General features: G+C 41.5%; 1 protein-coding gene across 1 annotated transcript in view; it reads right to left on the minus strand.

Annotated features, from left to right (window-relative positions):
* reck (reversion-inducing-cysteine-rich protein with kazal motifs) overlaps window positions 1-15231 on the minus strand; it is a 118613-nt gene that overhangs the window by 28497 nt on the left and 74885 nt on the right. The window contains exons 12-17 of the mRNA XM_030756825.1: window positions 14839-14975; window positions 11341-11484; window positions 11073-11261; window positions 8867-8989; window positions 6845-7016; window positions 5402-5591 (exon numbers count right to left, since the gene is read on the minus strand). Coding sequence (XP_030612685.1) covers window positions 5402-5591; window positions 6845-7016; window positions 8867-8989; window positions 11073-11261; window positions 11341-11484; window positions 14839-14975 — 955 coding nt within the window. The remainder of the gene's footprint in view (window positions 1-5401; window positions 5592-6844; window positions 7017-8866; window positions 8990-11072; window positions 11262-11340; window positions 11485-14838; window positions 14976-15231) is intronic.

The following is a 15231-nucleotide window of genomic DNA, read 5'->3' on the forward strand; positions in this document are numbered from 1 at the left end:
TGGTCTGGACAAAACAAAAATGTACATTTTTACTATACTTCATAGTGATGTAGAAATAATTTCAAATAGACAAAACGTTACTGGGGTATCTGACAAAATGTGTTTTAAGAAATGTTTGTAAGGGGCACCCAGGTGGCTCAGTGGTGGAGCAGGTGACCACATGCATACGCCGCGCTGTGGTGTGGCGGTGCGGACTTGAGTCCCAGCCTGTTGCCAACTTGCCCGCATGTCTTCCCCTATATCTTTCCCCCATTTCCTGCCTCTATAGACTGTCGATAAAAGCCGCTGTGGCCAAAAAGTAAAAAAATAAATGTTTGTAAGTTTAAAAACAAACTAAAAATTATGCTTTTTTTATTTGCAATTTTATTCTGTTAATTCACTAGAGTAGTGTTACATGACTAAAAAAAAAGTGAAGAAAAAATGTAATTTATCACATTCAGCCTTTTTATTTCTGAAACAGGCAATATTAGTGCCCGGCTTCTTAACCTCGTCTTTCCTTAAAGCCCACTTTGTTTGATTGGCCAACATTTGGAAGGCTGCTGAGGGGAATTAATCAATTTTTGTAAGCACCACTTCAATGTCTAAAGAACCCCCCGAACATCTGCAGATCATCTAGAATGAGGATGTGATTGAACTGCACACTTTCAGCTTTAATTCAAGGGGTTTAACAAAAATCTTTTCAGAAGTTCAAAAGTAACTAAACAATTGACTGATAAACTCGTTTACGGCAAGATGAGGCCTGATACCTTGTAATTCCATGATAAATAAAGTTAAAAAAATGTCATAGTTGGGAGTAGCCAACTGTGGTTCACTACAGTTAACATATTAAATGAAGTGAAGTAATGACATATAGTTTGGGCCACATGAACAAAATTTGATACACAGGAGTAAAATCCTAAGATGTACAAAAAAAAAAGAAAAAGTCTATGGGACCCGATACACTTGGAGTCCCACAGACTTTCTGACCCCAAAAGGAAGTCCACCATTTTGAATTAAAGATTACATTTTGGTGGAGATTTCCAGCCATTATACTGTTTCAAACTTCATCTAGAGATTTTATCAGGTCAACATGATTTTTGGTGAGTGCAACCTAAAGACTTGGTGATGTTAAAAGCTTTAAGTTTCAATCAAACGGTGTGTTAGTGGCAGCATGCCAGATTGTAACATCTCAAATGTCCAATCTGTTTCAGAATTGCTTGATGAGCACCTGAGTCTGGAGACATCTGTGTGTCAATATTAGGCCACACTCAGAGTGCCACCTAGTGGCAACAGGAAAGGAAAGGCTGATGAGGAAATTTTTCATGAGCATTAAATTTTAATTAGTATTCCAGGCTTAAAACATACATGTGACCGCATGACACTCCTAACCTACAGCATGCCCGAGATGCAGTACAACTCAACTACAGCACACCTGGACGTGTGCCAAGGTGTGAGACCCCTCTCATCGCTGCTTGCAGCTTTAATTCATTTTGTAATCATGCCATCAAATTTGAGGCCATATGTTTTATAGTGTCAGGTGAAGAGAGGAGTAGTGTACTGAATAGCAGCTGAGTTTGATCTAGTGGCAGGGAAAGATACTTGATAGTTCTGGCATGCCAAAATGTATATTGAAGGTGTGCTGACAGAGCACCACCCACCAATGGTATAACTTGAACAGCACTCTAGATAACAATGTTCAAGAATCAGTGACAAAATTGAAGTTGCACTGGGGCTGGATACTTCAACAAGACAACGACCCTAAACACTGCTCAAAATCTACTAAGGCATTCATGCAGAGGAACAAGTACAATGTTCTCGAATGGCCATCTCAGTCCCCAGACCTGAATATTATTGAAAATCTGTGGTGTGATTTAAAGCGGGCTGTGCATGTTCGGAAACCATCAAACCTGACTGAACTGGAGATGTTTTGGAAAGAAGAATGGTCCAAAAGAATCCAGACTCTGACTGGAAGCTAGAGGAAATGTTTAGAGGCTGTTATTTCTGCAAAAGGAGGATCTACTAAATATTGATGTAATTTTTCTGTTGGGGTGCCCAAACTTATGCACCTGCCTAATTTTGTTTAAGTAATTATTGCAGTTTCTGTAAATCCTATTTCACTTCTCAAATATCACTGTGTTTGTCTGCTATATTATATATTTAACTGAAATTGCTGATCCAAACAACCAATGATTGAATGAATCAATGAATGATAAACCAATGAAGGAAAATCATGAAAATTATCAGGGGTGCCCAAACTTTTGCATACCACTGTAAATAAAACTATCCAGTTATGAAGCTTAACTTTAATCTCAACCAAATCAGTTTGCTCAGGAACAAATGAAACACTGATATAAAACAGACATTAACTGCTAGATATCATCTGAGTGAATTATATCTGTGTACAAAAGCCAGCGGGGGTTTTGAAATCGATGTGCCAGAAGTCAGGCACTTGCTCTGGGGATAGTAAGCCTCGAATGGCAGCGGGAGTAGACATTTCAGAGTGTTGGAGCACTTTTGCAGTTAAGCAATATCTTGATAAATCAAGCAAATATTTGAGGTTTACACATCTGCATTCTTGCCGACAAACATCTTTTTACATTTTGTATCATATAAATAATAATATTTCAAAATTTTACTCAGTTTGGCTGCTTTCCTCCACCATTGCTGCACTTAAGTTTTGTTCAAAATGCATTCTGGGATACTTGGCTGCACTGAGTACACACAAGTCACCATCCAATGCTTCCTTGATAGAAGGGGTGGAGCAAGAACACATCCGGGAATTTTAGCATACTTGACTTAATGTGTACTTTGAATGGGAAGAGTATTTGAGCTGTGACTGATGATGTTTCACAAGTACATATTGAGAAACAGCCCTAATTTGTTGTTCTGTCCCCTTTCAACTGTTCAGCAGACGAATTTCCTTTTCCCGATCATTTTGAGTTGAAGTTCTCCTGCCCCCATAGAAATGCCATCGCTTATACATCACTGCATACCCGCCATCTGATATGGTTGAACTGGAAGGGGAAGAACCCTCCCTGCCTACATACATTGGATTAGGGAGGTGATGTTGGGATTGGACGTAGAAAAACTTAGGTATACAATACGTGGGTCAGAGGATAAATATGACAAAACCTGGTCACAGTTTATAACTCACATCAGGAGCACGCCCTTTGCCTCACTTTCACCTCGAGTGATGTCCTTTTAATGCCAAGATTACCCTTGGTGCTATGATCATAGTGGTCAAGTTGGATTTAATACCCCCCCATCCCCCAAATTTTATTTATTTATTTATTTTGTGGGCAGCATGGTGGCATGGTGCTAACACTGATGGCTCACAGCTAGATTGACATCTAGAAGGTCTAGGTTGGATTCCACCTTGGCCCAGGCTTCTCGCTGTGTGGAGTTTGCTTGTTCTCCCCATGTCTGCGTAGGTTTCCTCCGGGTGCTCTGGTTTCCCCCCAGTTACTGGGGTTAGGCTAATTGGTTACTCTAAATTCCTCATAGGTGTGAATATGAGTATGAATTGTTGTCTGTCTCTCTGTGTTAGCCCTGTGACAGACTGGCGACCTGTACAGGGTGTACACCCCATACAATATTGATTTTATTTTACTTTACAAGAGCGTCTGGCCCTCACTGTCTGCTGAGAAAAATTCTGACCCCTGGACAATGTAGTTGATAACCTCTGGTATATAGCCTATTCACACAGTTGTATCACAAACTTTTCCTACCGTTAAGACAAACTGAGAGTTTCCAACATAGTTACCACAGGTTAGTGGCAACTATAGTCACTCTGTCAGGGCAGATTCAGGACAAGCGGTGAGAGAAATTTTTCCTTATTACTTACTTGTTTACTTATTCACTTATGTGTAATGAATTAGAGGAAATCTAACTTTAAACATACATTTTTGGGATTCTGACAGTTGCCAAAAGTTTTTATTAGGTGACGATTTAATAGTGAGAGCTTGTTTAAAGATTAATTTTTGACCCCTTAGGGCCTCAAAGTAGTTAAACCTGAAGGGTTTGAGCACGACACTGACATTTTTTGTTCCTGAACAGCTGCTATGGTCTTATCAGTGGATACTACCAACTGGCAACATAAATAACCTAGTTTTGGAGGAGAGGGAATGTATACCACCCACACATACCATTGTAGTTATCACTATAACTACAATGGTATGTGTGGGTGGTATACATTCCCTCTCCTCCAAAATTAGAACTACACAAAGAACTGACTGAAATAGTTTTGTACATTTGGAAAACTATCCATCCATCCATTCGCTTCCGCTCATCCTGTTCAGGGTCGCGGGGGGGGGGGGTGCTGGAGCCTATCCCAGCTGTCATAGGGCGAAAGGCAGGGTACACCCTGAACAGGTCGCCAGCCTGTCGCAGGGCCAACACAGAGAGACAAACAACCTTTCACACTTAACCCCAGTAAGTGCATGCCTTTGGAATGTGGCAGGAAACCGGAGTACCCGGAGGAAACCCATGCAAGCACGGGGAGAACATGCAAACTCCAGAGAGAGGGAGAGGCCTGGGCCAAGGTGGAATCGAACCCAGACCTTTCAGATGTTATTCTAACTGTGAGGCAGCAGTGCTAACCACTGGCGCAGTGCTGAAAACTAACTAAAAATAAAATAAAATAAAATATAGAGGAAATATTCTTAGTTTTAGTATTTGTTAGTTTGGTAAAATTTGTTATTACAGATTGCCTGATGAGGCTTTGATGCACATGTTTACTGAGATTTTGGATGTCTACAAGACTGTGATTCAGTTGCTTCAAAAAAGCGTGCTTTTATTGTAACACCTCTGACGAGTTTCTTAAATCTTGCCCGCGGAATATTCATTTCATATAATAATAAATAACAAGACAAAAACTAAAACATTTTCAAACTGACTGAAACTAAATAAAATTGAAAACAGAAAAGTGAAATAGAAAGGAAAAAATTAAATAGTAAATACAAAGCCACACACACACACACACACACACACACACACACACACACACACACACACACACACACACACACACACTTCTGTTATGCCAAATTCATGGACAGGTGAAGGACATGACTGAACATCACCTTAACTTGACAATCAACAAGTGCAGATGGGAAGAAGTACTAATAATAAAATGAGCATGCTAATTCCTCTGAGGCACTCTCTATGACTGTTTTGTCCGGTACCTCATACTGTGTTTAGTCTGAGGTTAAAGGCTAATTGAAAGCATTATTAAACCTTGACAAAGGTCTGCCCATTATTGCTTTAACAACACTGAAGACTGCAGATGATTAAGCTCCCTCCTTAAAAAAAAAAAAAAGTGATAAAAACAGCAACAACAGAGTCAAAGCTCCCAGCTCAGCCATTTCTAGTTTCTCAAGATGAGGATAAATCCTTCTGTCTTCCTCTTTCTTGTGGAACCTACCTCGCAGTGGCCCATGTAGGCCAGGGTTTTCCCAGCCTGGTGCAAATGGCACAGACTGTGATGGACCAGGCCGTCAGTGTCGCAGGCTGACTCCTTGCTGTTCTTATCGCAGGTTGCCAGGTGCCCCACGCACTCATATTGAGGACAATCTGACAAGTCACTTAGACACACACGAAACTTTGGGATGCACCTGACAAACACACAAATATACATGTATACAACTTTCATTCCATTTTTGAAGGAACTATGTGAAAAATTTCAAACTGCACAAAGTATGCAAATTTCAAACCTCTTCTACTGAACACACAAAACCCTGCTCTATTACCATAGCAACTGCCAAGTCTCCAAGGCTGGGCACGAATCAGGTGTTACACACATCTGAGTTGGCTCTCCCACTTACTGCATTATTTACTCTCAGAACAAAGCAAAAGGCTTTACAGCCGTGTGTATATGTGCAAATACTTCTCTTATCAGCAGGTCTGCATTCCATTTTTGAACAGAGGGTAAATGCATTCCAGACAACATCAGTCAGGAGAAAAAGCAATGAAACCAAAAACATTTGGGATAAACATTCTAGAAACCTTTTAGTGTTACATTTACAATTTCATTACATTGCATGCAGCAGCACAATACAATAGAAAGAATATGAGGCTGGGTTTACCTGCACTAACTTCAACTTTACTTTGCAGTTCTTTTGATGTTGGTAAATCTCAACATCTTTTACAGATGCTTCACAAATGCTCTTTAGCTTTGACTGTAATGTTGATTTTATATTAGTTGTATTATAGTAGAAATATAATAATAATCAATCCATCCATCCATCATCTTCCGCTCATCCTTTTCAGGGTCGCTGGAGCCTATCCCAGCTGACACAGGGCAAGAGGCAGGGTACACCCTGTATAGGGCCAACACAGAGAGACAGACAACAATTCAACACTCACACCTATGGGCAATTTAGAGTGACCAATTAACCTAACCCCAGTAAGTGTATGTCTTTGGACTGTGGGAGGAAACCCACGCAGACACAGGGAGAACATGCAAACTCCAGAGAGATAATAATAATAATATTATTATTATTATTATTACTGCCCACAGTTCTGGAGGCTGTTTTGAAACCCACCTCCATCCTAACTCCTCCTTTTCATGCTGTTTCTGACTGCTATATCTGTTGTTACTAATGTTGGTCTGTTCTCTGCTGTTGGTCTGTGATACTCTTCTTCCCACAATCAGCTTTCCACATTTGCACATGGAAGGATGGGGAGGTTCCAGAGTAGAGCCATATGAATGAAATGGAATCGTAGATTCTACTAAACACAGCAACCTGAAACAGCTACCTGCTTGTCAGTCATGAAAAATGAAGGGACAAAGAACAAGTGCAAAAAAAGAAGGGCCAGTCTGGATAGTGAGTTTTCTTTACTGCTCTTGACCATTTACTGAACTCACCTCTGGTTTCTCTGGCAGGGTTTGCTGGTGCAGGGATTACTGAGGCGGCACTGGCCGAAGACAAACTGACTGTCCTTGAATCCCATACACCGTGCCACACAGGCACTGGGATAGGTCCGCCCATTAGAGGCACACACTGGAACGAAGCGGTACGGGCAGCTACAGGGAAGACCTAAGAGAGGGCAGGGGGAGGCAGAAATCTTTATTTCACAGAGATGGGTTGCTGGTGTACACTTTAAGGACTAATTTACTTTTAACAGAGAAGCTAAAAAATACAAACTTAAGCTTTAAAGGAAAGAGTAGAGCTACTCTGCAAGGTATAGGCCAGGGGTGCCCAAACTCGGCCCGCGGGCCGCTTCCGGCCCCGCCTACTACTTCCGGTCCGCGAATGGATGTAAAAAATAATATACAAGTTGGCCCTTTAAGTTACTTTTTTGACATTTCACTTAACCCTCTTAATTGGAGGGGAAGGTGAAATGTCAAAAAAGTAACTTAAAGGGCCAAATTGTATGTTATTTTTGACATCCATTCGCGGACCAGAAGGGGGTGGGGCCAGGAGCGGCCTGCGGGCTGCAAGTTTGGACACCCCTGGTATAGGCAAACATCTGAGAATACTAGATTTTGGTTCTGCCCGATGCTTTTTTTTTTTTTTTGTTAACTCCATCCATCCATTCGCTTCCGCTCATCCTGTTCAGGGTCACGGGGGGGCTGGAGTCTATCCCAGCTGTCATAGGGTGAGAGGCAGGGTACACCCTGAACAGGTCGCCAGCCTGTTGCAGGGCCAACACAGAGTGACAAACAACCTTTCACACTCACACTCTCATTCACACCTATGGGCAATTTAGAGTAGCCAATTAACCTAACCCCAGTAAGTGCATGTCTTTGGAATGTGGGAGGAAACCGGAGTACCCGGAGGAAACCCACGCAAGCACGGGGAGAACATGCAAACTCCATACAAAGAGAGGGAGAGGCCTGGGCAAAGGTGGAATCGAACCCAGACCTTTCAGATATTATTCTAACTGTGAGGCAGCAGTGCTAACCACTCGTTTTTGGGGTTTTTTTGTTGACTCACTGGACATAACTTTTTAGCAATCTCATCACAAACCCTGATCTTTCTAATTATTTTGGTAAGAACAATGAACTAAAACTTTGAACAACACTGCCTCAACAGGTTTCGCACTGTATGCTTTGAATTATGAACCATTTTCTTTCATCTGTCTAAAGAATCTTGTTCCAAGTCTGGGTTGGCTACTTTAGATTTTTTTTTTGTTTTTGTCTAATCTGGCTTTCTATTCTTGTTTGTATTTTGCCATAAAGGAGTTTCTTATTTATAAACTTTGACAATGATATGCCTACCTCCATGAAAGCATTACATACACTGTGTATAAAAGATACCAGTCGAGATACACCTGATGAAGTTCTTATGGAATGAAATGTTGTAATTTTATAAATATATAAGCAGTAAGCAATCAGTGCACGATGTGTCTTTTTTCCTCTCAGCCACCTGTGATTCATTCAGGTGTGCAGGTTTTACATCATATGTTTACACAACAGTTGTTATGATAAGAAATTTGTGCACTGACTTCCTGTTTAACCCTGGATATTACTGCTTGGAGTATTCTAGAGAGAAGGGTTTTTTTTTTTTCTTTACGAATGAATCTGTTCATAATCCATTCTAGCTGTTTAAGGCCTTTAAAAAAAGGACCAAATTGTTTATTTATTCCTCTTGTCTCTCTGATAAGTCTGCTTAAATGATGATCATGGCATCCTTGTATCAAAACTTTATTAAACTACTGATTGTTCCTGACAAGTATACCCCCCCCCCCCCCCCCCAATAAATCATTAACCAACCAAAGCTCTTTTATCTCCTTAAGTTATAATTAAATAAATAGGAAACGGGCCCCACTGACCTCATACCTGTAACTGAATCTCGCAAAAAAAAATAAAAAATAAAATAAATAACACAATAGTTCGATTTAGTAGTTGATTATGAGAAATCGCCAAACTCTATTAAAAACTGACCAGTAAAGTGGCGATGACTGCCATCTGTGTTGACGGAGCTGAGACATTCTCTTCTGGAGCAAATGGTGTCACCAGCAAAGCAGTAACAGTTGTGGCAGTCAGTCTTGAAAGATGTCCCATGGCCTGTTGGTAACACACATCATCCCGAATAAAAGGATGTGAACAATTTGTTGAACTGAATGTACAAGATTTCCCAGATTGCCTTCCATTCCATAGAGATGTGTTACTAGGGCTGAAACAATTTAACGACATAATCGATGACGTCGACTACAAAAATGAGTCAACATGGAATTTTAACGTCGACGTGTAATATTTTCATTTTTTGTCTTTTTTGACATTTTTTTTTTCAATACTTTTGCATTTGGCTAGGGTCAGTATCACTAATGGTAACATGACCATACCTGGACTATACAGAGGTTGCACAGGCAGTCCAGCCCCTTCAGGGTGGGATATCTATGCATGCCATTGCCAGAAGGCTTGCTGTATCTCCCAGCACAGTCTCAAGAGCATGGAGGAGATTCCAGAAGACAGGCATTAACTCTAGGAAAGCTGGACATGGCTATAGAAGGCCCTAAACCATCAGTGGGACCAATATCTGCTCCTTTGTGCAAGGAGAACCAAGATGAGCAATGCCAGAGTCTCCAGCAAACCACTAGTGTGAATGTCTCTGACCAAACAATCAGAAACAGACTTGAGGGTGGCCTGAGGGCCTGACGTCCTCTAGTGAGCCCTGTGCTCACTTGCCTGGCACCTGCCATAGAATACCAGAATTGGCAAGTCCACGACTGCCACCCTGGTTATTCCTGGGTTCCTCCTGGTATATGACAATAGCCTCATGTGGCCAGAATATGGAGGATGAAGGAAACTGATACACTGAGTGGGCTCCATGCTTGCCTGACCTAATTCAAATACAATAACTCTTCTGGGACATTATGTTTCAATCCATCCAATGCCGCCAGGTTACACCTCAGACATTCCAGGAGATCAGTGATGCCCTGGTACAGACCTGAAAGAAGATCCACCAGAATGCCATCTGTGGTGTCATTAATAGCATGTCCTGATATTGTCAGCCATGCATACAAGCCATACAAACATAATGAATACCACTTTGAGTTGCTGCAATAAAATCTCAGCAAAAGGGACCAGTCTGCCACATTATTTTTTCACTTTGATATTTGGGGTTGTCTTTGAATTCAGCCTTCTAAATGTTGATAACTTTAATTTCCATCAAACAATGTGGCATCCTTTCATTCCTAACACATTAAACAGTCCATATCAGTATAGATATCTAGCATAATTTTTTCCCATTGAGATCAGATATGTTTTCAAAGTGTTTAAACAGTATACAAATCCAGCATGGCAATGTGATTAAATGTGATTTAAAAAACAAACAAAAAAAAACAACACTGACTGTTGACTGTTGATGTGACTGGGTGGTCTCTGGTGTCAAGTGTTTTCTAGTAACAACCCTAACCACAATCTTCTACTGCAATAATTATGACACAGTACATCACACTTGTCCAAATGATGAATCTAATCACCCTCCCTCGTGAAAGATGTGTAGGAATGTCATATCTCCACTAGTGGCCTAACTTTTTAAATTACCGCCATCCCCATCATCCATTTGACTGGCTAAAGAGCAAAGTACTTCAGATTTGAGTATAGGATTCTCAACACTGGGTGCTGCTGGAGTACGCCATTTATGGACTTTTACTGTAATAACCCTAAATTGGATGTGAAGTGCAATTTTTCAGCTTTCAGAAACAATTGGAATTTTTCTGATAGGACAAATGGTCGTGTAATTACAGTAATTCAAAGCGCGTTTGATCAGACGCCTCAGTGGTGATATGCTCGGCGTTAAACAGCTGTTCACGGCAAGTAAGGGCAGGTCACAGGTGCATCAGTGCCGCTGTTAAAGGGTTAAGTTTTAAAGACAACAGCTATGGTTAAAATTATGTTAGTTTGTCTAATTGCTATTGAGCTACATATTAAAACATTGTAATTCCTAAACAGTTAATGCAATGCTTTTGTTAAATCCCATGATTACAGTTGAAAGTCTACAGTTTCATCATATCTTGACTGTTTGATTTAAAATCCACTGTGGTGGTATACAAAGGCAAAATTACAAAAGTTCCCACACTGTCCAAAAGTTTATGGATCTACACTAACTGTATATGTAAGAATTTTATGTATTTTAGAGCCCTACTCTTCCTCTGTCCTGCTATGATGCACGGCTTGCTGGTATCCATGCAGGACATCTCCACACAGTTCTCCAGGTGCCCACTGGGACCACAGCTGCACACCTCGTAGCACCCAGCAGGACCAGTGCGCATGGGAACTTGAATACGAGCGTCCTGTTGCACCAAAAACTCAGAGGCCTCACCCATTTTACAGCCTGAAAACACACACACAGACTTCAGCTTCTTGGATGTGAATAATGTGAAGCTGCTGAAAGGGGTTGTAATTCATCTTACCTGGCACACAGAGGTATGGCTGACAGTTGAGTTCATCAAGGCACCCCTTCCTGTTGACCTGGCATATGTGGTTGCTTGGACAGGGGTTGGGGTTGCATGGATGGATGACCTCCTCAACAATGTTGTTGCCTAGGGAGCTGGGTGCTTAATGGTGTGTGAGGAGGGGAAAGTAAAATTAAATATACAATACCTTCTGTTTGTATCAGTGTGAACATGTATTTTCAAAATAAGTCATCAGGAGAAAATAGTCCTACTGTAACAATCTATTGAAATTTAACATGCAGAGACAGATTTTTTGCTACATTAATCTAGTTACATATCCTTTGTATAAGATCCCCACTGGATCGGTCATGGCAGATGGTTACCCCTCGCTGAGTCAGGTTCTGCTGGAAGTATTTTTCTGTTAAATAGGAGTTCTTCCTCCCCACTGTTGCCATGTGCTTGCTCATCAGATCATCCAGTTACTTAAAATATAAAGAGCCTTGGCACTGTTGTTGTGAACTGGCACTATATAAAAATAAAATGTAAATGTGAAAACTGAAATTCATTTTTTGCTCAATAATTCATGATCTGGGACTAGAAGCCAAAAGACTAAAAAAAAAAACAAAAAACCTAGTACAGAAAATTGCCACATATTTTACCGTGTATGTGCATAATTTCTGTTTATTTAGTGTGTATAGCAACATGTGTGATTTGATTTACATTTCTGCAGATATTTACCAAGCAGCATAATCCAAGGCTGGAGAATTAACCCATAGCAGAAGGTACCAAAATAAATCTCCACAGCCTCCAACTTTACAGCATTAAAAATCATGTTTGCAGCCACATACAAAAATGGTACAGTGGGGAGTTTTTTTTTTCCCATAACTTAGTCATCCCGCCCCTGTGACCTTGAAGTGGATGGGCAGAAAATCAAAGTATGGATTACTAAGTCATTTGGATACTGGTAAGGCTCAATTTTAGGGGCACAGCCACTTTGATTAACAGACATTCTGATAAAGGCAGTTGTCGCAGCGAGCTGTCTTCTGTGCCTCACAGAAGACTGCAAAATGTGCAGCAAAATAATGACATCTTTGCCAGTGTCTTGGTTTTATTCTATTATCTTCCCAACACCTTCTCAACAGCAACACAGAAAACATAAAATACTTAGTAATCTAGTCATCTAAAGCCCCATTTTGAAAAAATGCCCACTGACCATTGAGATTGGATGATTATGTTTCATTATATCAACTATAATTTGTTTGCTAAAATGTTAGCCAAAACAGCACTGTGAAATGCCAGTCCTATGCCTATTAGCCTATGAACATCTGTGGTCTGCTGCCTTCTAGTAGCATAAATTCAATTCACCTGCAGAACTGGCCACAAGGATAAGATGACGATGTTTTTCCCTGAATTACCAGACTGTATTCTCTGGAGCTTGAAAAAGGCGACTGGACTTCTTTTTGTTTCTTGAAGACGTTTCACCTCTCATCCGAAAGGCTTCTTCAGTTCTCAACCAAATGGTGGAGAGACCCAGGTATTTAAACCCCTGTGGGCGTAGTCCCCTGGAGGTGGTTATGACCCTCTATTGATCATGTGCGTGAACACATGTGCCCAGGTGTGAAGGGGGCGTGGGTCATATTTAATCAGTGGTTTCAGTTGAAACCAATTTAGGACTCCGCTCCATTGTTTCCTGTGGCCTATTGAGGTCACTGGAACAAAGGTGTGAATGGGGGTTGAGACGTCTGGGAAGGGAGCTCAGGACAGCACTGTAAGCGGGGGAAAGTTGGTGACGTAATCCACCTCCTCTGTTCAATGATGGTTGTTCACAGTGGACATAGATGGCTTCTTTCACTCCTCTTTCAAACCATCTGTTTTCCCTGTCCAAAATGTGAACATTGGCATCCTCAAAAGAGTGCCCTTTTTCCTTCAGATGCAGATGTACTGCTGAATCTTGTCCTGTCGAGGTGGCTCTTCTATGTTGTGCCATTCGTTTGTGAAGAGGCTGTTTGGTTTCACCAATGCAGAGGTCCGAGCACTCTTCACTGCACTGAACAGCATACACTATATCGCTGATCTTGTGTTTGGCGGGTTTGTCCTTGGGATGAACCAGTTTTTGTCTTAGGGTGTGACTTGGTTTGAAGTATACTGGGATGTCATGCTTGGAGAAAATTCTTCTGAGTTTCTCTGACAAGCCTGACACATATGGGATGACAATGTTGTTCCTCTTGTCCTTCCTATTCTCTGTAGTTTGTGTTTGGCCTTCATTCCTGTGCATCTTAGCTGATTTGATGAAGGCCCAGTTGGGGTAACCGCATGTTTTGAGGGCTTTCTCAATGTGTGTGTGTTCCTTATGCTTCCCTTCTGCCTTAGAGGGAACACTTTCCGCACGGTGTTGTAGGGTCCTGATCACCCCAAGTTTGTGTTCCAGAGGGTGGTGGGAGTCAAAGAGGAGATACTGGTCTGTGTGTGTGGGCTTCCGGTAAACTTCAATGTTGAGGCTTCCATCTTCCTCGATAAGCACCGCACAGTCCAGGAATGGTAACTTGTTATCTCTGGTGTCCTCCCTGGTAAAACGTATGTATTTATCCACTGAGTTGGGAAGATATGTGTCAGGCTTGTCAGAGAAACTCAGAAGAATTTTCTCCAAGCATGACATCCCAGTATACTTCAAACCAAGTCACACCCTAAGACAAAAACTGGTTCATCCCAAGGACAAACCCGCCAAACACAAGATCAGCGATGTAGTGTATGCTGTTCAGTGCAGTGAAGAGTGCTCGGACCTCTGCATTGGTGAAACCAAACAGCCTCTTCACAAACGAATGGCACAACATAGAAGAGCCACCTCGACAGGACAAGATTCAGCAGTACATCTGCATCTGAAGGAAAAAGGGCACTCTTTTGAGGATGCCAATGTTCACATTTTGGACAGGGAAAACAGATGGTTTGAAAGAGGAGTGAAAGAAGCCATCTATGTCCACTGTGAACAACCATCATTGAACAGAGGAGGTGGATTACGTCACCAACTTTCCCCCGCTTACAGTGCTGTCCTGAGCTCCCTTCCCAGACGTCTCAACCCCCATTCACACCTTTGTTCCAGTGACCTCAATAGGCCACAGGAAACAATGGAGCGGAGTCTTAAATTGGTTTCAACTGAAACCACTGATTAAATATGACCCACGCCCCCTTCACACCTGGGCACATGTGTTCACGCACATGATCAATAGAGGGTCATAACCACCTCCAGGGGACTACGCCCACAGGGGTTTAAATACCTGGGTCTCTCCACCTTTTGGTTGAGAACTGAAGAAGCCTTTCGGATGAGAGGTGAAACGTCTTCAAGAAACAAAAAGAAGTCCAGTCGCCTTTTTCAAGCTCCAGAGACTACTATGACCTGGATGACTGAGAATCTACATAGACATACCAGACTGTATCTGTGTTTCAGCTATAACTGACACTCTCTCTTTCTCAATAATGGAAAGAATGGCTACACTCAAACACTCGAGTAAACTGACTCACTGAGGTATCTCTGGAGGGGGATGCAGTGTTCAGGGTCATCAATAGGCGACAGCTGCTCACAGATTATCTCTGGTGTTTGTCCTTCGTGAAAACGTTTCCTATCGCCACACTGGGTTAGGATATCCACGCAATCTGACCTAAGGACAGATAGCAAAAATACAACACCTGATACATGCAAAATAAGATAAGACAAGACAAAACAGAAATACTTTATTTGTCCCTGATTTGGAAAATTATTTTGTTATAGAAGTAAAAAGTACTAACATAAACATATTGAAGCTATTTGTTATAGATCGAATGTTATATAGTAAAATAATGGTATGTCCCCTGGATTGGCAGACTGAGGTCATGGTTCCCATCTGCAAGAAGGGGAACCGAAGGGTGTGCTCCAAC

Source organism: Archocentrus centrarchus, chromosome 20, assembly GCF_007364275.1.
Source record: "Archocentrus centrarchus isolate MPI-CPG fArcCen1 chromosome 20, fArcCen1, whole genome shotgun sequence".
NCBI classification, from domain to species: domain Eukaryota; kingdom Metazoa; phylum Chordata; class Actinopteri; order Cichliformes; family Cichlidae; genus Archocentrus; species Archocentrus centrarchus.